Raw genomic sequence first — 21153 nt, forward strand, 5'->3', positions numbered from 1 at the left:
AGAGCATTTTGTAAATGGTAAAGTACTAGACAGGTGTTGATCTCTGTTTTTAGTGAGGCCTGATAAGTCCATGCATCACCCTCCACAGTTGTTGGTGTTAGGTGCCATTGAGTCACTTCCAACTCATAGTGACCCCCACGTACATGTGCTATCCCCATATGTTTGAGCCCATTGTTGCAGCCACTGTGTCAGTCAATCTCATTGAGGGTCTTCCTCCTTTTCTCTTTCTCTGACCCTCTACTAAGCATGATATCCTTCTCCAGAGGCTGGTGCCTTCTACTAACATGTCCTAAGTACATGAGACAAAGGCTCACTCTTTTAAGGAGTATTCTAGTTATGTTTCTTCCAAGACAGATTTGTTCATTCTTCTGGCAATCCATGATATATTTAATATTCTTCTCCAATACTGTTATTCAGTTTCATCAGTTCTTCAGTCTTCCTTATTCATTGTTCAACTTTCACATGCATATGAGGTTATTGAAAATATCATGGCTTGGGATCACCTTAGTTCTCAAAGTGACATCATTGTACTTTAACACTTTAAAGAGATCTTTTGCAGATTTGCCCAGTGCCATATGTCCTTAGATTTATTGACTGTTGCTTTCATGAGTGTTGATTGTGGTTCCAAGTTAAATGAAATCCTTGACTACTTCAATCTTTTCTCCATTTGTCATAATGTTGCTTATTGGTCCAGTTGTGAGGATTTTTTTGTTTTCTTTATGTTGAGGTATAATATAATGCATACGGAAAGCTGTAGCCTTTGCTCTTCATCAGTAAGTGCTTCAAGTCATCTTCACTTTTAGCAAGCAAGGTTGTGCCATCTGTGTATTGTAGGTAGTTAAGGAATCTTCCTCTAATCCTGATGCTACATTCTCATTCATATTGTTCAGCTTCTCAGATTATTTGCTCTGCATACAGATTGAGTAAGTATAGTGAAAAGATACAAGCCTGATAAACACCTTTGCTGATTTTAAACCACACAGTATCTCTTTGTTCTGTTTAAAAGACTGCCTCTTGATCTATGTACAGGTTCTGCATGAGTACAATTAAGTGTTCTGGGATTCTCATTCTTTGAAATTTGTTGTCTAAAACGTGTTGTGATCCATACAGTCAAATGCCCTTCACTAGATACCCTTTTTTAATCTGTAGTATCTGTAGATTGAAGTAAGGACCTCACATTTTCTTACCCACCTCACTGGTGCCAACAACTGGTGGTGCTACTTCTTAGGTGCCCTCCCTGAGGGAGCCAGGCTTTATCAGCACCATCTATGGTATTTATTTCTCCTTTTTTTCAGCCAGAGCAAAGAATAAAGGAAACGAAAAAAGACACAAACTTCTTTCTAATATTTGGTACCCTGAGTTCTCACTCCTTTGTTTGAAGCCTTTTAAAAGGAGAGAAGACAAGAGGGTGAAGACAGTTTAAAAATAGGGGACTGGATAGGAGAATAAAACATTGATGAAAGGATTTGGAAAGAGGGTGAAATGAGAACCATATGAAAAGAATTGGAATCTGTTGTCGCTTTGCATCCCATTCTCCCAAGAGTTCTGCTTCTAGCGGAAGCAGTTGGAACATGATGGGTTGTGAAATGCAAAGTGAGGCCCTCTCTGCCACTAGGAGCAAGGCCTGCCTGCCTGACATCTAAGGTTCAGTTTGCATCTGTATACTGTGAACTTGCTTAGAACAAGAAGAGGCCTTGGAAGTCTGGGGGTTTTGGTTGCTTGCTTCTTCTGGCATCTAAAGCCCAGGAAAACACAAATAGAAGATGGTAGAGAACCCAAAAGAAGGATGGTGTGGAAGGACTAACAGATGCATGCAAAACAAACCCAACAACAAAACAGTTTACTGCAACAAGGTCCAGGTAATATGGAGAAAAATAAGTATAGACTCAAATTTTATAATAACTAAACTCTCTGAAATTCTAAAGATATCCAAGGTAAAATTAAAGAAAGAAAAAAAAAAGTTGTTTAACTCCCAGGCAGTGATCAACTTACTTAAATTTAAAATATATATATTTACAAAATCGCCTGAATTTGTTTAAAATAAAATTTTTTATTATTATTCTCTTAAAAGAAACAAAAAACTAGTAATAGTCCTTCAGGATTTTGAGAGTGACGTGACATGCAGGAACATATATAAGAGATGAAACAAATGCAGAAAGAAAAATGTATTTCCAACAGAAAATAAATGCCATTTCCAGGAATATCAGAGGGAAGGTGGGAGAGAACTTGGCTATGATTGCTGCACACAAACAAAGAGGGAATTGGCCCGTGGGGTGCATGTGGGAGGCCACTGTGCCAGGCTGGGAGGATGAGTGCTCGTCCTGCCCTGCAATTCAGCAGACGTTGACCACATGTGGCCACCCCAGGCCGCATGTTTATGTCTTATGAAGGAGAATCTTTTATTTTTTTAATTGTGATTTGGGTGAAAATTTACAGAGCAAATTCACTTTCCATACAACAGTCACATACACTTTGTCTCATGACATTGACTACAATTTACCCAATGCAACAGCTCCCCTCCCACATGAAGGGGAATCTTGGCAGCACAACTTGAAACCTTTCTTTTGGATGGGGGTAGATAAAGATAAGAAAAAGAAAAGAATAGTGTCACAGCCCTGTCCTCAGCTATGGGTGGCCTAGTGGAATAAGGCATGGTCTTTGTTTGTGAGGACTTGGGTAACTCATTAGACCTTAGATCTTTGGTCCATGAACAGAAGATAATAATTTTTGTCCCTACCACTTCATATCCTGGCGGGTAGTGGCTGGTGGGCTTGAGCCTTGGATGTAGCAGGTAATTGCCTGAGGCCTGAGGCCATCGGAAGGAAGGTTGGGCAATCTACTTCCATAGTGATACTGCCTTGGAAACCCAAGGAGGGGTTGTTATGAGTCGGGTCTGACTTGATGGCACATAAGAACAATAACAACTACTTCATATGAATGTTGTAAGTATTGAATTGGGTAAGGCACTTGGCTGCTAACCAGAAGGTTGGCGGTTCCAACTCAACTGAACTTCTGTAAAGATTTACAGCCTTGGAAAACCAGTGGGGGTCGCTGTGAGTCGGAATCAACTCGATGGCAGTGGGTTTGATTTTTTTTTTTTTGGTAGAGGACAAAATGGTTTGAAAACTTCAAAGCCCTCTACATGTTTAAGGTTTCATTGCCATGTTCTTTTTCTGGGCTCTCTGGTGGTGAAAGGATTAGATGCTACCAATAACTACTTCCAAATATTAGCCTCATTTTAGTTATTTTTTGATCCAGGTGGGAGGCCATTTGACAGCAGCTAACAACAATAAAGAAAGTGCAAGAAGGTGCTCTAACATATACATGCTCTCAAAGCCTGCAATTGTGATTGGATTATGCTTTTTACTTCTTTTAGCCACATTCTCTGTTGCCTATGAAACACCCAGCCTAGAAAAGATTCTCTTCCAAGCCTTAGGCTGAGGTCTGCAAGAGTAGATGATGTGAGAAGATGAACAAGTTGATTTTGATGTGTTTGGGCTTCTGGGAAATCAAGGAGGCTCCACACCTTCCCTCCATACTTAGGAGTTTTTATCCCCTGAGAGGGAATCTGTAATTTCCTGGTAACGGTTTGCTTTCCGTTTAATGTGCTGACACTGTTGGTCTTTGGGGAACTTGTGACAGCACCTTTGTTTTTTAAGAGAGCCTCAGTGGTGGGGATGAGAGGACTTAGCTGTCCTGCCTTGTGATCACGTTCTCCCTCAGGTCTGAGGTGATTTCTTATTCCAGGAAATGGCAGCCCTCAGCCCTTCTCCTGGATTCCTCCTCTGAGTCATAACTGTGGGGCATCTGGGAAGAGAAATGCTAATTGTGGCTTCTCAGATGCACTGTTACCAGGTAACTTCTATGCACTTCATTTTTTTCTTCCTCTCTGTTTTTCTTGCACAAATTGAGGTGCAATAGAAGGAGGGTGGGAAGAACCATTGAAAGCTCCTGAGAATAGGCCTTTGTGCTGCTTGTGAGGTGTTCTTACTGGTAACTTCTCTCCCTCTGAGGAGGGAGCTGAGGAGACATCTTCTGCCAGGCAGGCCTGGGACCTGCTCTGTGCCCCAATGTTAACTGCCAGGGATACAGAGGACTTCTGTAAGGGCTCTGGAACTGCTAATGGCTCATTTTCTGTTCTCCAGAAGAAAAGAAGCTTCATTAGAAAACTTTGCTGATTCAGGGATCTTACAGCTCCTCCCCACTCCAGCCCCCTTTCTCTCCAAATAGACCATGCTTTTGCTTTGCATTTATTTTGATTCCTGCACAAAAGAGGCTTGGATGTTATTTCAAAATAAAAAGCTGTTATTAAAAGCTGCTGGAGCACCTGTTAAGGAGTCCTGGTAGTACAGTGATTAAACATTCAACTGCCAAACAGGTCATTGGTTCAAACTCACCAGGCATTCCACAGGAGGAAGATGTGGCAGCCTGCTTCTGTAAAAACTTACAGCCTTGGGAACTCTGTAGGGCAGTTCTACTCTGTCCTACATGGTTGCTATGAGTCAGAATCAACTTGATTGCAATGGGTTTGGTTTTGGGGAGCCCTGTTGGTAATTAATTTTTAATTTATGCACTGAGCCCTGTTATTTCTTGCTTTCATCCATGTGGCTAAATTTTACCCCGGGCTTTTTTGTTTTTGTTTTGTTTTGTTTTGTATATGAGGTTAGAGGTAAGAGGCTTCCTCTCCAAAAATCCACTTTGATGAAGAGATAAAGAGGGTTCATTGCTCTCAATTTGTCTCTTTGTTCCTCCCTCCCTTCCTTCTTTCTTTCTATCCTTTCTTTAACAAAAGCAGACATTTTAACAACAAGACATTTTGTGTTTGTAGCATTATTCATTTACCAAACCTTACTTTTAGCTAAATAGCCCCAGTCATACTTTTTATCCCACACATGCCATTTCTAACTCTAGAGTCATCTTTAACTCTAAGATTTCTGCTTCTTCACAGTGGAAGTGTTTCTAGTGCTGAATCACAGTGTCAAATGTCTTTGTAGAAAAGATTCCACTATGGTCTTCACCTGGGCAAAGGACTGGAGAAGCAGTTGGTAAATGAAGGCAGTGAGACATTGGGTATGGAGCTGCTGAAGCCAGGGGCAGAGATGGGCAAGGAGGAGGGCTTTTCCTCTTGCTGAGTCCCTTGGCTCTGACTCTTAGTCCTCTTTGCCAGTCCATCTCTATCTATGATTCAGACCTTCCTTGTCGTCTCCCTTTCATTCATAGTGAATAGAAATTAAGACCCATTCAATTCAATTACCCATTCCAGATTATGCTTAAGGTCTTAGCTTTTCCAGAAAAAGTAGTATAGAAATAAAGTTTTAGATTGTGATTATTATTGGAAATGGAAGTTAAGTATTGATCTTCAAGACATGTAGAGTTGTTGTCCTCTTCAAGACATTTAAAATCCTTTAGCAAGGCTAGTTTTTCATCAGGGGTTCTCCCCCATCTCCTAGTGCTTCTGTGGCTTTGGATCCAGTACTTTCTTCTTTGTGCTAGGCTGCTTCATTTGCAGCTGCCTGCCTGGGCTGACACTGTCATGGAGGTTGCTGTAGTCCTTGAGATGTTGCCATCTCCCAGCCTCTGTTCTGGAACCAGTGTGTGGGATGAGTGAGCAAGCAGGCAGGGGTCAGCCATGTGCAAGAGAGAAGGTTCTCGGAGGGGGATCTGTGTAGGAGATCCTGGATAGAGTGGGAGAACAATGTGAAACAAAACTCAAATCATTTGGGGAGGAAAAAAAAGGAACCAGGTTTGCTAGTCTGATAAAGCATGGTGGAACCACTGAGATTATGGCCCCTAGTTGCCCATCAGGTCTGGAACTGAACCCACATCTGTGGCCTCCAGCCAAACAGAAGACAGGCATATGAGGTGAATATTCACACTAGGTAGATACACTCCTTGGAGAGAACAATCATGGGAGACTAGAAGGGAGCTGTGTATGCACAGGGACATAGCTCAGGGGCAGAAGTGCATGGAGGGAAGGACACAGGGGGAAGAGGTAACTATGAGGAGGAAGTGGGAGGGGAGCTGTTGCATTGTGGGAAATTGCAGTCAATGTTGTGAGACAAAGTGTATATGAGCTGCTGTATGGAAAGTGAATTTGCTCTGTGAACTTTCACCCAAATCACAATAAAAAATAGAGAAAGAGAGAGAAGGTTCTGAACTTCATGGGTATTCAGTTGGGGCTGTGCCCTAGTAGCAAATTCAGCCATGTTCAGTTTCTTCTAAACCAGGAAGAGTGTGTCTCTGTATGAGTTTAGATTAATCCTAAACTATGTGACAAAAACCAACTAACTAATTGCCATTGAGTTGACCCCGACTCAAGGTGACCCTGAGTGTGTCAGAAAAGAACTATGCTCCATAGGATTTTCAGCAGCTGCTTTTTTGGAAATGGATCACTAGGCCTTTCTTTAAAGGTGCCCCTGGGCAGGCGCAAATGTCCAACCTTTCGATCAGCAGCTGAGCACATTAACTGTTTGCACTACCCAGGGACTCCCAACTCTATGGAAAAGGGCTCTGTAACCACAAACATGTAAGGTAGCATTTTACTTTCAAGGGATTTCAAAATTACCTGGATATAGTAAACGATAAACCACAAAAGTAGCCCAGTCTTAAAAGCCACATTGATTCAATTAATCTGTCAAGTATTAGGGAAGGAAAAACATCCAAGTGATAACTGAAAAATACATGCTTCTCTTTGAATTTTAAGCACAGACTTTGGGAGAGTACAGACCAGCCTCGCCTCTCATTGTCTGCAGGGACCCTGCTGCTTTCAGGTGTCCCCAGACCATCCTCTTTTGATTCTGAGATAGAGTAGACCCTCCCTCCACACACACACATACACACAAACTAGTTGCCATTGAGTCGATTCTGATTCATGGAGACACCATGCATTTCAAAGTAGATCTGTGCTCCACAGGGTTTTCAGTGACTGTGATCTTTTGGAAGTAGATTGCCAGGTGTTTCTTCTAGGGCACCTCTGGGTGAATTGAACTGCCAACCTTATGGTTAGCAACTAAGAGCTTAAACATTTGTACCACCCACAGTCTCACTGAGTTCTGTAGGGGAAGCCCTGGTATTTTCAATACCCTCTTTAATGCATGTGAAAGCTGGACAATAAATAAAGAAGATCGAAGAGTTGATGCATTTGACCTATGGTGTTGGTGAAGAACGTTGAATATACCGTGGGCTGCCAGAACTACCAAATCCATGTTGGAAGTGCAGCCAGAATCCTCCTTTGAAGCAAGCCATGGTGAGACTTTGCTTCATGTACTTTGGACGTGCTACCGAGAGGGACCAGTCCCTGGAGAAGGACATCATGCGTGATAAAGGGAGGATCAGAGACAAAGAGAAAGACCCTCAGTGAGATGGGTTGACACAGTGGCTGCAGCATGGGCTCAAACATGGCAACGATTATGGGCATCACTGCAGGACTAGGCAGTGTATCATTCTGTTGTACATAGTGTCACAGTGAGTCAGAAGCACCTCAACAGCACCTCACAACAGTGTGTGGGAGCAGCCCTCAAAGACTTTTTTGCATTGAAGCAATCAATGTTCGAGTCATTCCATCATGAGCCCCTACTTTGGCTTCCTTCAGACCAGTGCTGAGGAAAGTTAACTGTTCGCTTAGACTGCTTAATGGTTTCCTTGTGTGCTGCAGAATGGAAACCAGAAAATGGAGAGTGCAGACTGTAATGTGGGGAGAGAGGCTGCAAACATGTTGTCTTTCTTTCTCGGGAACTTCTTTTCTGAAGCAACTGAATAAGACCTTTACAGCTGAGGGTGGTGGCCTCTCCTTCAGAATGCCTGGCCCTCAGCCCAGTGTGAAACATTCCCCAAATATGCAACTTTGTGAGTGCCCCGACAGCCTGAGCTGAGAGCCGCCTGCAGCCGGGAGAGCTGGCATCTCACGGGGCTGCTGGGGGTGGGCACAGCTCTAGGTCTGCCAGATGCTGGGATAACCCAGCCTTGGTTATGTCGTGTTAGGGAAGAATCTGGCCAGCGGTCTAGCCGTGACAAGAGCCAAGGCTTCTTTCTCTCTTTAAATCCCCTCCTTCATTCAAATCAAATCCTATAAAAAGGCTTTTGTTGAAGGAGAAGCCATGGCATCTTGGTGCCATATTCCTCTCAGTATTACCAAAGATGGTTAAAAAGAAAGTTGTTAGTTGAATTCCTGGGCAAACAGGTCTGAAAAGTGACTTGGGAGGAGTTGACGTAAATGGCAGCCTTCATATGGCATTTGTTTTGTTTGTGCAAGTGATGAAGTCAAAGAAGAAAGGAACTTCTTGTGGATGGTAAGAAGCCCCCCTGCCGGAGAGCACCACGGCAGCAGGCATGCTGGGTGGGGCAGAAGCTTGGGCTGTGCAGGGCGGTTGTTGCTTGTACATACATCTTGAAGGGTATCATTAGCACAGTTGGGAGAATCATGTGTGATCCCTTAGGAAGAAAGAGACCCTGATTTCTTTACCATCTGTTGGGGAGGGAGCCACTTGGGCAAACCTTGCTTAAGTCTACTTTTGTGTATTTCCCCAAAATGTAGTCACCACCATGCCCAGACCTTGGTTTTATGCTGATGTTTTGGGTGCTGAAAACAGTCACATCAAAATTATTATCAAGGAAATGACCATTCATTTCTCCTTTGGCTTAATTTTGTCTCTGCTTAGCTTCCATGATGTTCCTCAAGTCTTTGTTTCAAGGAGGCCCCTGATGGAGGACCTAGGCAGAGGCAGTTTTAATGTGTTTTGCCGATTTCTTTTTATCATTTGCCTATTCAATTTGATTTTCTTTTGCTTTAGCTTTAAAAGCACATGGTAGTCAAAAGCAAAAACAGCCAAGTCCAAAGCAGTGATCAACAAATGACAAATTTCAGCATTCATAATAAAAGAACTTTCTTTCCTGTAGCTTAGTTTAATTTTTCTTTTTTTCCCCCTTCAAGCTCAATGCTCTCTCTGCTCCAACTGTTTGAAGTTTCGGAGTTTTCTTCATATTTAGGCACTTGCAATAAAACGTTACACACCTTCACTTAATTTCCCCATCTTTTACGTGGATGTTCTGCCACCCTTGCCTTCACATATTTTGCCAGTATTCTTGTGATGCTTTCTGGCTTCCTGCTTCTCTGGTTTTATTCCTTTGGACTCGGTCCTAGCTCCCCCTTGGCATTTGATATGTGTACTTTCTCCAGTTTTCTAAATGTTAGTCCTAGCAACTAGCAGTCACCTCTGGCACCATAGAGTAAACAGGTAAGCATGTGGGTCTAGAGCCAAGTGACTTGGGTCCAAATCTTGGCTTGGTTACTTCCTGGTTGTGTGACTTTGATCTAGTTCATTTTCCTCTGTAACAGACTTCAGTTCCTGAACAGTAGAAGGAGTTGATGATATGGGGGTCGGGGGGAGAGCCAAACTCACAGCCATCAAGTCGATTCCAACTCACAGTGACCCCCCCCTTGGGGTTTCTGAGGTGGTTAATCTTTACAGAAGTAGATTGTCCAGTCTTCCTTCTACGGTTTGAACCACCAACCTTCTGGTTAGCAGTCAAATACCTTAGGCACTAAACCACCAGAGCTCCTTTGGGGATGATGATAGTACCTATGTTCAAGAGCTTTTCTGGGGATTACATGAATCAGTATATGTGAAGTGATCAGAGCCCGTTGTTGTTGTTGTTATTGTTGTTGTGTGCCATCGAGTCGGCCCCGTCTCACAGCGACCCCTCCCTTGGGTTGCCAAGGCAGTAAGCTACTATTACTTACTTTGGGTTTCTGTATGTAACATGGGGTTTGTTTGGTAAGTACTAGCTGTTAGGGAGGATCAGGCAGTGGATGAGGATGATCGTAGGGATGATGGTAAGTACTTCCAACTGTTCCTGTTGTAGTTCCTCTGATCCTTGATGATATAAAGGATAAAATCTCTTAAAACTAAGCTGCATACCCTGCGCTGCTTTTTGGTCATTCTCTCCTCTTGTATCTCTCTCTCTTTTGGTGTCTGTCTCCCTCAGATTCAATTCCATTTCCTCCTGTCACCCTTTTCTTTGTAGTTTCACACGGCAGCCATGTTCTTGCCTACTCTCCCAACTCCATATTTCAGGGAATATCTTCCTTCTCTGCACCTCATCAGCAGGCAGAGCATATATCACCAACTTCTGGCCACATATCTGCCTGATCGCTCTTATCTCAGTGTTGAGGAAGGTAGGGGTCTTTGTAGAAGGTCATCCACACACTTCAGTCCATGACAGCTGGAAATGGCTTGGTCACAAGAAGTTCCTAAAACCTATACAGTGTGGAGCCAAAGGCCCAGCAGAATCTAACCTCTTTAGACAGACTCCGTCATCCTACACAACACCTTGCTTTGTCTTTGTCTATCAACCTTGCTTGTCTTTAAGGAACAATTTGGCAGCCCTGTCCAGCAGGAGAGTTGTTCCCCATTTTTCATTGCTTGCAGTTTCTCCACTTTTCTATGAGCAAGCGAATTAATTAATGAATACTCCAACAGACTGTAAGCCTGCCTCAGACAGCCATTCTCGTGGGCTAATTGTTAGCTGGGGTTTCTGGATGTCATTCATTTCACAATAAGGCTCCTAATTAATCTCAGCACAGTTCTCAGCAGAAGAAAGGCTGATATGGAGAAACATCCCCAATTACCATGAGAAATGAAATGTCAAGAGCCCCGTTGAGTTTTCCTGGCATCCACCCCTTGTCTCGGAAGAAAACTGCCATCAACGCCCAGAGGCAGCCTGGTGATCAGCCATGAAAACTCAGGGTGTAAAAGCCTGAGGAGCCCCTGACCACACAGACCCACCTCTGGAGGAACCTGCTGGGGTGCACATGCTCCTGTTTGGGAACACCAATTGTGTTTCCCAGGCGTGTGGAGAATCCCTCTGCGGGTTTACCACCTCAAAGGCAGAAACTGCTTTGCTGCCCCAGAAGTGGGCGGGGCACCTCTAATCCGGAAAAGCTAAAGGTCTCCTTCTTTGTGTGTTTCTGTGCCTGCAGGACAAAAAATCCTTCATCATCGAAGTGACGTTTTAGAAACCGTGGTCTTGATCAACCCTTCAGATGAAGCAGTCAGCACTGAGGTAAGCCATTTGGTTCTGCAGGACAGAATCGAGCTGATCCGAAGGACTGGGGCAGGTGCAGGCAGAGGCGGGAGGCAGAGAGAGAGAGACACAGATGAGAGAAATTCCAGCCTAGGCATGCTTCCTTAACCCCAGTCATTGGCCGTTCTCTGCATCAGACCTTCTGAATACAATTATTCTGAACTATATGCAGCCCTCTTCCAGTCTTCAATAAGGGCATAGTGGAAGACACTGGCTGGAACTGTAATGCTTTGTTGAAGCAGGGGAGTATAAAATCTTGAGTCTGTGAGGGATGCTTATGTGCTAGCATGGAGTCTGGGGAATAGACTACAAGCCCTCGGGAAATACTGGAACCTAAATTTGGAGAAGAATGGAAGCTCCGCTCAGATCTACCCTGCACTCTCCTTATCACCGCTGAAGGGCAGGATGCCGTAGTGCTTAGCAGTACACACCCTGGCACCTGACAGCCTGGCTTCATCGTCCCAGGTCTGCCACTTACTAACTGAGTGGCATTAAGCAAGTTACTTACTGCCTCTTTGTCTTTATTTCCACCTCTGTGACGTGGGCATCATAATAGTACCTGCCTTTAATATTCAGAGTTAATATTGTGATTAGATATGTCAGGTGCTTAGAACAGAGGGTGACTTGTAATAACTGAAATATAAATGTTTGCTATTGTTACTATCCATGTTCATGTTATTATTACCACTATGTGAAATTGTTGCCAGAGAGAGTAATTAGGTGCTTCAGAGCCACTTCGACAGCCCTGGCTGACACTGGGAATCCCTGGTCACCCGGACCAGGAGTTGATGCAGCTGCATTTTCCATTTCCTTCATTACTGTTTAGCATATTTGAGATTGAGTTGCTTCATGGACAGAGCTCCTGAGGGCTTCTGTTACCTAGTGTCTTTTCTGCCCATGGTTTGAACATCTTTTTGACTATAGCCTGTTTTTTAAAAATAGAGATATAATTCGCATACCATGAAATCCACCATTTTAAAGTGTGAAATTCAGTTATTTTTAGTATATTCACAGAGCTGTGCAACCATCAACATATGCAATCCCAGGACATTTTCATTAACCCTAAAAAATCCCACTCCTTTCTCCCCAGCTCCTGCCAATTGGTGATCTATTTTTTATCTCCATAAATTTGGCTATTCTGAATCCTTCATAAATGGAGTCATGTAATATGCAGCCTTTTGTGTCTTCCTTCTCTCACTTAGCATGTTTCCAAGGTTTATTCATGTTGCAGCATATGCCGGTACTTCATTCCTTTTCATGGCTGCGTACTATTCTACTGTGTGGGTATACCACCTTTTGTTTATAAACTCAGTCATTGAAAGACATTTGGGTTATGTCTACTTTTTGGCTTCTATACATCCTGTTTTGATCCCACTTCTGCCTGCTTCCGATCTGCAGGACCTCTGACAATTCCTTAAGGCTAAAGGTTGAAGAAAGTGATAGGATAGTAGTCTCTCTGTGGCTAACAGAAGCAGGAAGTGATTATAATGGAAACGAGCTGGAGGATTTAATATATGTCTAGGCAGCCTGCCTGGAACAGCTGTGAAAATGGAAAAGGAAAAATAAGGAATTTCTTTAAGGAATTCTGATTTGCCTGGGGAGCAGAGTGGGGCTGGAGCAATTACTTAGGCACATGTGTTTTTCCATGATTAGACTGTAGGGTTGTGGGGAGAAGGAGTCATGACCTGGTTACTTTTCTCTCTCTCCCTTGGTGTATACCGTGATGCAAAACGTGGAGTAGTTGCTGAGCTGATTCAGGCTCTTGGTGCTTAGAGCCCTGTTTCTCCTAAGGGACAGGCTGGCTTCTTGCCACTTACAGTTCACAGAAAGTTCTTGAGTGCAAATCGCTTACAATTCTGTTTAAAAGACTCTCGTCCAGGGGCAGCCTTTTGTTTACGTTGTTTACCTTTGGCTCCTTGCCCATCTCACTGAAGATAGAATCTGGAGCTATATGCTCAGTGTATGGCTTGGAAGGAGAAGGATCCAGCGTGGGAGGGAGGACTGACTTGGCACCCTACCTGGAAACCTATTCTTCCTAAGGCAGTTGGGGACCTGGACAGTACTTTGTAACTCATGTGAGATATTTGTGAGTCTTCCCTTGTCCTGCAGACCACCTGCTGCTAACAGACACTTCTGAGCAGCTGTGTGGTGGGTTGTGGGAACTGCATGAAAAGGAAGAGGGAACTATGGGGCGAAAGTCAGTGACTGGCATTTTCATGGTCATAGCAAAACTTTGAAAATGGCATTTATGGGCAAGCTGGTGGTTGCAGTCATGGGCTTTGTGGGTGATGGCTACAGGCAGGGCTCTGTCCAGCCCTCCAAGAGAAAAAAGAATGCAAGGGAATGAATGACCTTTGTTGGTAATAAATACATATCAAGTGCTTCCAGGGCTTGTTCCAAAGGTAGGGCGGCAGTGCTGCTGTTGGCTTACGATCTGTTCCCTGTACTTCGTTTCAGGTGCGCTTAATGATCACAGACGCTGCCCGGCACAAGCTGCTCGTGCTGACGGGGCAGTGCTTTGAAAATACTGGAGAGCTCATCCTCCAGTCCGGCTCTTTCTCCTTCCAGAACTTCATAGAGATTTTCACTGATCAAGAGGTGGGTTCCTGTCTGGAAAAGTCTTAAGCTTTTTAATTGCTTGGTTACCGTTGCAGCTGAATGCTGCTCTCTGAAAGCACTGGAAAGAGTTAAAGGCAGCAGGGGAATGAATGTCACTTCTTTTTCTGAACTAAGCAAAAATATGTGATCCAACATACTATGGTTCAACAGCCCATCACAGTTATAATTAACTGGACTCCTCTATAACCATTCTCTGTGTGCCCAGGCTGTCAATGAGTGGGTGGGAGTCAACACAGGCAGCATTTTACAGATGGCAAAAATGATGTCAAGAGCCAGAAAGAAAACCCAGATACCTTGTTTTCATGAATGAACACTCCCCATATCTCTCAGGTTTATGGTAGGATTTACTGCCCTAATGTTTTCTGTATTTGTACCTACTTTTCCTAGTCTAATTATTTCTGGTTTCTCTTATTCTTAATTCCTGGTCCCATTGTTTGAACTTGGGTTGAGAAGGCACTTTGTAGAAAGAGAGATATGTAGGAAAATGGAGCATGTCTGTGATCCAACAAAAAGTGATTAAAGTAACTGGCCTAATGCTGGACCATTAATGGACCATTAATATTTCTTATGAACACCTATCTTATTGAAAGACGATACATATGAAGTATTGAAAATGATAAGAAGTTAGTGGTAACTGCTAAAATCAGATAAAAGGTTTTAATTTGATTATTTCTGTTTGACAATTTATCCTGCCTGGGAAGCTTCTGTCTCCAAGATAACGAGCCTCCTTTGTCTTGCTGCATTGTGTATAGCAGTTACAGAAACAATTCTGGGCCTTCACCATGGAAGGTTGGGGTCTCCCTGGAGCTGATAGCAGATTTCTAAGTTGAGAGGCTGAGGGATGTGCTGAAAGGATGAGTTACCACTTCTGTTTATTCTTAAGATGGCCGCCCTTGGTCTTGTAGGTATTGCAGAGGGCCATGTGTCTTTCCACATTTAATCTTTGTTAGCCTGGCACTTCATAGAGAGCTTGCTGTGTACTTTTTCAGCACTAGCAAGAGCTGTAAACAGGCTGCCTAGCCTCATTTTGCTCACCTGGGGGCTTTTGCAAAAACACTGGTCAGATGACATAACTGAGTATCACTCTCCAGCCACTGAAGGGAAAGAACTGTGAAAAGGAACATTTTACTTAACATTTGAAGTCCCAGCTTGCAGAACGATGGTGTCATCTGTGTCTTGAGGCATATAGCACTGCCTCCCTACAGCTGCAAAGGGACCCCACCTCAGCCTTCCTCAGATGCTCAAAGGCTCGCTCCACAATGAGTAGTCCTGTCTTTCTCGAGATCATGATCTCTCTTCCTCTAAGGCTGCTAGAGTACAGGCTCCATGCCTCCTTCATCTTTGTACCGTTTGCCCTCAGCACAGAGTAAAGGCCCAGTAAACCCCGGTTACGAGTCCCTGGGTAGTATAAACAGTTAATGCACATGGCTGCTGACTGAATGGTTGGAGGTTCGTGTCCACCCAGAGGCACCGTGGAAGAAGAGCCTAATGGTCTGCTTCTGAAAAATCAGCCATTGAAAACCCTGTGGAGCCGGCTCTACTCTGGCACTCATGGGGTTGCCGTGAGTCGGAATCGATTTGATAGTCAAACTTCGTTAAATTGAAGTGAAATGACAAAGCTCTTGCTACAGTGCTTACTGTAACTACTGCCTTGAAATTTACGTGTGAATCTTTTGTAAGATTGTGTCCCCTTGCTAATGTGCTCCCGTTGCTAAAGTGCTTGAGGGTAGTCAGACATTTCTCTGATCACTGCTGAGGTCACACACACTTTCAGCATCTTGCCCCAGGGAAAGGAGAGAGCTACAGAAGCCTGGACATAACCCCAAAGCCTCCTGACGAGGGGAGCAGTTAACTGGTTGGCTTATAGCGCATTCATCCCTGAGCGCTCAGCTCATTCATCTGCCCTTGGGCCCCTCTCTGCATTCCTGTGCACTTCTGTTTCTAGTGGTTTGTTATTCTGTGTTATTGGTTTGTATTTTTCACAGTAAGACCAAGCAAAGGAGATATGTAAAGAAAAGGGGTTGTCATTGTCTAAATTTTAAATAAGGAGGCATCACAATTCATCCATCTGAACTCCCAATAATCTCTCTCTTTTAGTAAGGCAAAGTGTTGTGAATATTGCTGCTTAAGTCATTGTTGCCAGTCCATGGAAGTAAGATCTTAGCACCGTGGTCTGTGCATGCATCAGACTGTGCCACTACTTACAGAAGAAAAAGAAATGGCCTTAACTGAGTGAAGAATGTGGGTATCATGGAAGGACAGTTCCTCGGGGTTTGTAATCATTGAGGAGAATTCTGAAGGGCACTTGTCTTCATAATATTCAGGCATGTTTCCTTAAGGCCAGAGTTTCCTCTACCTCCCCAACTACCCCCAGTCTAATACCTTGGAGAAAGTAATGCTCTACATACATGGAAAAGATTCTCTAGCGAGTTCCCCGCCGGACTAGATCAGTCATGTCAGGGATGGTGAGGAAAGCAAAGAAAGGGAGCACACTGGGTAGAATTTACTTTCTTCCTCCTGCCCCAACCAGAGCAACTCAACCTTTGTCTGTCTGTTGTGCTTGTTGCGGGCTTGGAAGGAAAGATGCTATGGCTGAAGTGAATTGAAAGTCCCTGGACTAGACCAATGGCTCCCGGCCTTTTTGGACGTATGACTGCTTATTATATGTCCTTGGAAGAAGAGTTGAGTATAGAAAGAATATCTCAGTAACAAAGGGACCTCAAAGGCTATTGGTGTCCAGTTGGTGTCCTTGAAGCATACTAGTCACTCCAGAGAAACTAGAAACACACAATTTGGGAAAAACAAAAGCAATAAATTTCATGAAAAGAATAGCTGAAAATAAATGGACTGAAAATTAGAACTCGCAGTATATTTTGAGCTTGAGGTTTTTTTGTGTTGGAAGACAACACAAAAACCAGAACTTACAGATAGAAAAATCATCTGGCCTAACCCATCCTCACCCTGAAATCCAGGGATGTGAAATGACTGTCTCCTGGGGGCATTATTCAATCTCTCCCTTAGAAAATGTTTTCTTATTTATCTCGTGGTATCTTCAGGGAGGGAATGTGATCTCCTTTCTACCCGAGGGTGTCTTAGACACCCTTCACCAACACTGCCGACGTTTATTATTATTTTCCCAATAGATTAGACTTCACTTTCACCCAATATTCTTCATAAAACAAGATATTAAAAGTTCCTTACATTCCCTGGTCACTGTCCTTCAAACCTGCTCCATTGGCAGGAAGGGGAGATGGATAGCTAAGGGGAAAATCAGAGAGCTTGGCCCTGGCCATGTTGCATTCTGGGTACCTTCGAGTTACCTCAGAGTTGGGTCTACGAGTCCAGAGCTCAGAGAACTCAGAGGTGGACTGGTAATATTAATTTGGAAGCCATCAGCATGTTAGAGGTATTTAAAATCCTGAAACTAGATGAAATAGACTAGAGAGAGAAATGTATAAAGAATAATAATGGGCCCTTTTCTAGCACTTAGAGGTGAAAGCCAAGGAAAAGGTGCCAGCAAAGGACTTGTTCTAGTTTTTTAATTCAGCTTTTGGTCCAGTTTCTCTGAAATGTCATGACTCCAGCTGGATACCATCTTCCAGAGACCAGTTAACCAGGTTAGGATTATGAAAGTTGATGACTTGTACAGTCTCCAATAGATCTTCTATTAAATAAGTCTAAAAGTAACTTTTGGCTATTCCCATTCATAATTAAATATCAACTGGGGAGAGGATACAGGCTTTGAGGGATTCTGCAATTTATACAATTTGGGCGATTACCTTTAAGAAAAAGAATACAAAATTATTAATACACAATTAAGTCCAAGGGTTTAGAAGGGGACGATGCCAGTAAGGGACCTTGAAGCTTCAGCTTCTTTAGCTTCATGATGAATTCATTTGACTGCCAACCAAAATCCCTAAATTTTTCCTTGGGTCTAATTGTTAAGCCACATCTCCCAATCCTGCCCTATACCCAGCTTGTTTATTGAACCTTTCACTTATCCCTTTAGATTGCCATTATGTTAGAATCGACTTAGCTGTCATCATCCCAGTGTCAAGGACTTTTATAAATATTTTGATTCTGCCGTAGCCCATTTTGCTTACATCCCATTTTCATGCTATTGCAGGTTTGATAAATATTTCTTAACCATTTTTATCCAAGTCACCAGTACTCAGTGGGAAAAAAATGAGGTAGACCTCATTGCCATCCCTGACGGTGCAAACAGTTAACCTGCTTAGCTGCTTGCGGAAAGGTTGGAGGTTTGAGTCCAAGGAAGAAAGGGCTGGTGATCTACTTTTGAAAAAACAGCCATTGAAAACCCTACAGAACATAGTTCTATTGTGACACACTAGGAGTTGCCATAAGTCAGAATTGTCTTGATGGCATTTTTTTTTAAATTTATATGAATACCTACAAATCTACCTAATTCTGCTATCACACTGTTCAGAGTCCTTTTAAATGCCTTGTTAAAACCCAGAGATACGCTGTCTACTGTATTTCCTCATCAGCCAAGCAAGTAACCTAATACAAAAAGGAAATGTAGTTAGTAGCCCATGGTTTAGGAATTCAAATCTTGTTTCATTGATACCATCTGCAGGAAAGTCATTTATTTCCTCTCTCTTCCTTCCTCTTCCAGTATGCCTGCATGTAGTTTAAAAAAAAAAAAAAAATGTAATTAACAAAAAAGACCATCTTTACCCTGAAGCAATATTTCTTCCAGTCATGTCTTTTATCCATCTTTGTAAAAACCAGAGGAGGGTAGCAGTCAGTTGTTTGATAAATATTAACAAGCTCTCATCACATCCCAAGCACCCACCCCAGGAAGACAGCATGTGTTGAATTGGCCAAGTTTAGTGAAGCTCAACAAGCATTTATTGAACCTGACAATGAGCTTGATTATAAATAAGATACAAAAGATACTTTTCCTGTTATCCAGGAACTTTTAGTGTGTGGTGGTTGTTAGTTGCCCTCGAATTGGCTCTGATTCACGGTGACACGTTATAGCACAAAATGTTGCCGGTCCTGCACCAGCTTCATGATCATTGGTGTATTTGAGTCCTTCCCATTCATAATTAATGCTAATTGGGAGAGGATGCATTTGAGTGCAGTGTTAAGGCCACTGTGTAGTGCCGTTCAACCTCCAAAACCAAAACCAAACTCACTGCCATTGAGTCGGATCCGACTCATAACGACCCCTCCTTGGGTTTCCAACGTGGTATCACTACAGAAGTAGATCGCCCAACCTTCCTTCTGAGGAGTGGCCGGTGGGTTTGAACCTCCAGGATTCTGAATAGCAGTCACACACACATAGAGCCCCAGAAGGTTAATGCTCAGAGGCTATACGAGGCAGAGAATACCTAGTCTAGTACTAGAAGGTAAGAACTCAGACCAGGGCCTCAAACTGGTTCTTCCCAGTTCAATCATGGCTGATCAAGCAAAATTGGAACAGACTTGAATTTTTAAAATTTTGGTGAAGTGGAAGAATAACCAGAATGGGAAAAATTACAGGTCAAAGCCCTGGAATGGGAGACTTTGAAAGAACTTTAGTGAGCCCCTTCAGGAACCTGATACAAGAGATTGGATTATTGCCAGGATTGTGGAGAGTGACACACATTCAAAATGGCATGATTGGCCACCATCTTTGAGTGGGTACCGTTGTTTCCAGCTGTGCTGTTCAAGAGATTTGGTTTCTTTGCAATGTGCATGCAGACCTTGTTTTCCAAGAGGGAGATTAAGTGTCTAGCAGGTCATCAACCCACAATTTTTCCCATTCCAGTTATCATCCCAGTTCACTCAAATTTTACAAATACAGGTCTCTCCTGGTTTTGCTTCATTGGCCATGACTGAACTGGGAAGAACCAGTTCAAATCCCTGTTAGATATCTGCTGGCTCAGGGATGCCTAGACCAAGTGAAACCTTGCTTTTCCTTTTCATCACGTACCATCACATATCCAGGGCCCTTTCAGCTTGAAACTCTCAGCTGATTTATGGTCTTTGCTGAAACTGAAAGAAGGCCTGGGAGTTTATGACATAATTCTCCCTCACTGTTTACTAGGCTAAAACCATAAAGCATACGGCCATAAAAAAAAGGGGGGGGGGGCAAAAAAACCTCCCTGCCATCAAGTTGGTTCCAATTCGTAATATTGAGCAGAAACGTAAGCAGGTTTTTCATTAAACTATAATCTTGGTTTTGTTCCTGATTTGCTTTCACATTCCAGTCTTATGGGAACTACTAAACAGGGTGTTGAAAACAGTTTGAGCTAAATTTGATCTTCATCCACTCACACCCAGCTTGCCCTAGAAAGAATGGGAGTTGTGAAAAAGGATGGTGTCTCCCCTGGATTTAAACTTGAGCAAACGAGGGGTGAATTTGGGCACTTGCTTATATAATTATCTACCCACTTTACTCATCACTGAATCAATGAAAGCATTTGTGTTTGCAAAACTGCCTCTTAAGCCATAGCATGAGAATCTGCTAGGTGAACCACTCATGTTTCAAATAGTGTGAACTGATGTCAGAAACTAGTAGTTTTGCAGTAATGGCCCATTCGTAACTTCTTGTCTCATAGGAAAAAATAAAAACCAACTCTTTTCTTTCATACCTACTAAAGTCTAAAAAGTACTAAGTTCACTGCCATCGAGTCAGATCTGACTCATAGCAACCCCTCCTTGGGTTTCCAAGGCAGTATCACTATGGAAGTAGATTGCTCAAAAGGAGACACTAATAAATGTCCTATTATCTAAATGCCTTTAATGTGTCAATCAGTTGTTTGTTTGTTTGTTTTTTTGCCAAACCCAGAGGAATAAAAGAAAACATTCTTTATCATTGGTGAATGATTCACATAGCTTTCCCCTTTGATTAATTAATATTTGTCAAAGAGTATCATTGCATGGCAGGTACCCAGGGCTGATACTCATAGTACTATTTCATCCCTGCTGTGGCATAGGCCCTGATGATCCAGGTGGCACTGGCCTCAGAACTGGGACAAGGTCTGGAGTTCTCATGTTGAGGAAGAATGGCCCCAAGCTTGCTGGGCCAAGGGAAGGGGAAGGAGCTCTAGGGGAGAGATTGGTGGGAGGCTGAGGTAGCAGGGGGGTGGTAGGGGCTCAGAACAGGGGCTGTTTACCTACCAGTATTTCAGCATGTAAACAACCAGCATCACTACACAAGTATATTAGCTCTGTATGCATCCAATGGGGAGCTCTGGTAGCATAGTGGCTAAGACACTTGCCTGCTAACCAGACGGCTGGCAGTTCAAATCCACCAGCCACTCCTCAGAAGGAAGGTTGGGCAATCCTACTTCCGTAGTGATACTGCCTTGGAAACCCAAGGAGCGGTCGCTATGAGTCGGGTTTGACTCGACGGCACATAACAACAACAACAACATGCATCCAATGACCCTATAATATCTGTTAATAGATGAAGATAATGGATCAGTCACTTAAACCTTT

The 21153-nt window shown here is 43.2% G+C and overlaps 1 protein-coding gene across 1 annotated transcript in view; it reads left to right on the forward strand.

The window, feature by feature from the left end:
• The window catches only part of MAP1B (microtubule associated protein 1B), a 111401-nt gene that overhangs the window by 78807 nt on the left and 11441 nt on the right, over positions 1–21153 (forward strand). The window contains exons 3-4 of the mRNA XM_007943327.2: positions 10979–11061; positions 13540–13680. Of these exons, the coding sequence (XP_007941518.1) occupies positions 10979–11061; positions 13540–13680 (224 nt within the window). The remainder of the gene's footprint in view (positions 1–10978; positions 11062–13539; positions 13681–21153) is intronic.

Source organism: Orycteropus afer, unplaced genomic scaffold (assembly GCF_000298275.1).
Source record: "Orycteropus afer afer isolate SDZICR_OR568_19922 unplaced genomic scaffold, OryAfe1.0 scaffold00104, whole genome shotgun sequence".
NCBI lineage: Eukaryota > Metazoa > Chordata > Mammalia > Tubulidentata > Orycteropodidae > Orycteropus > Orycteropus afer.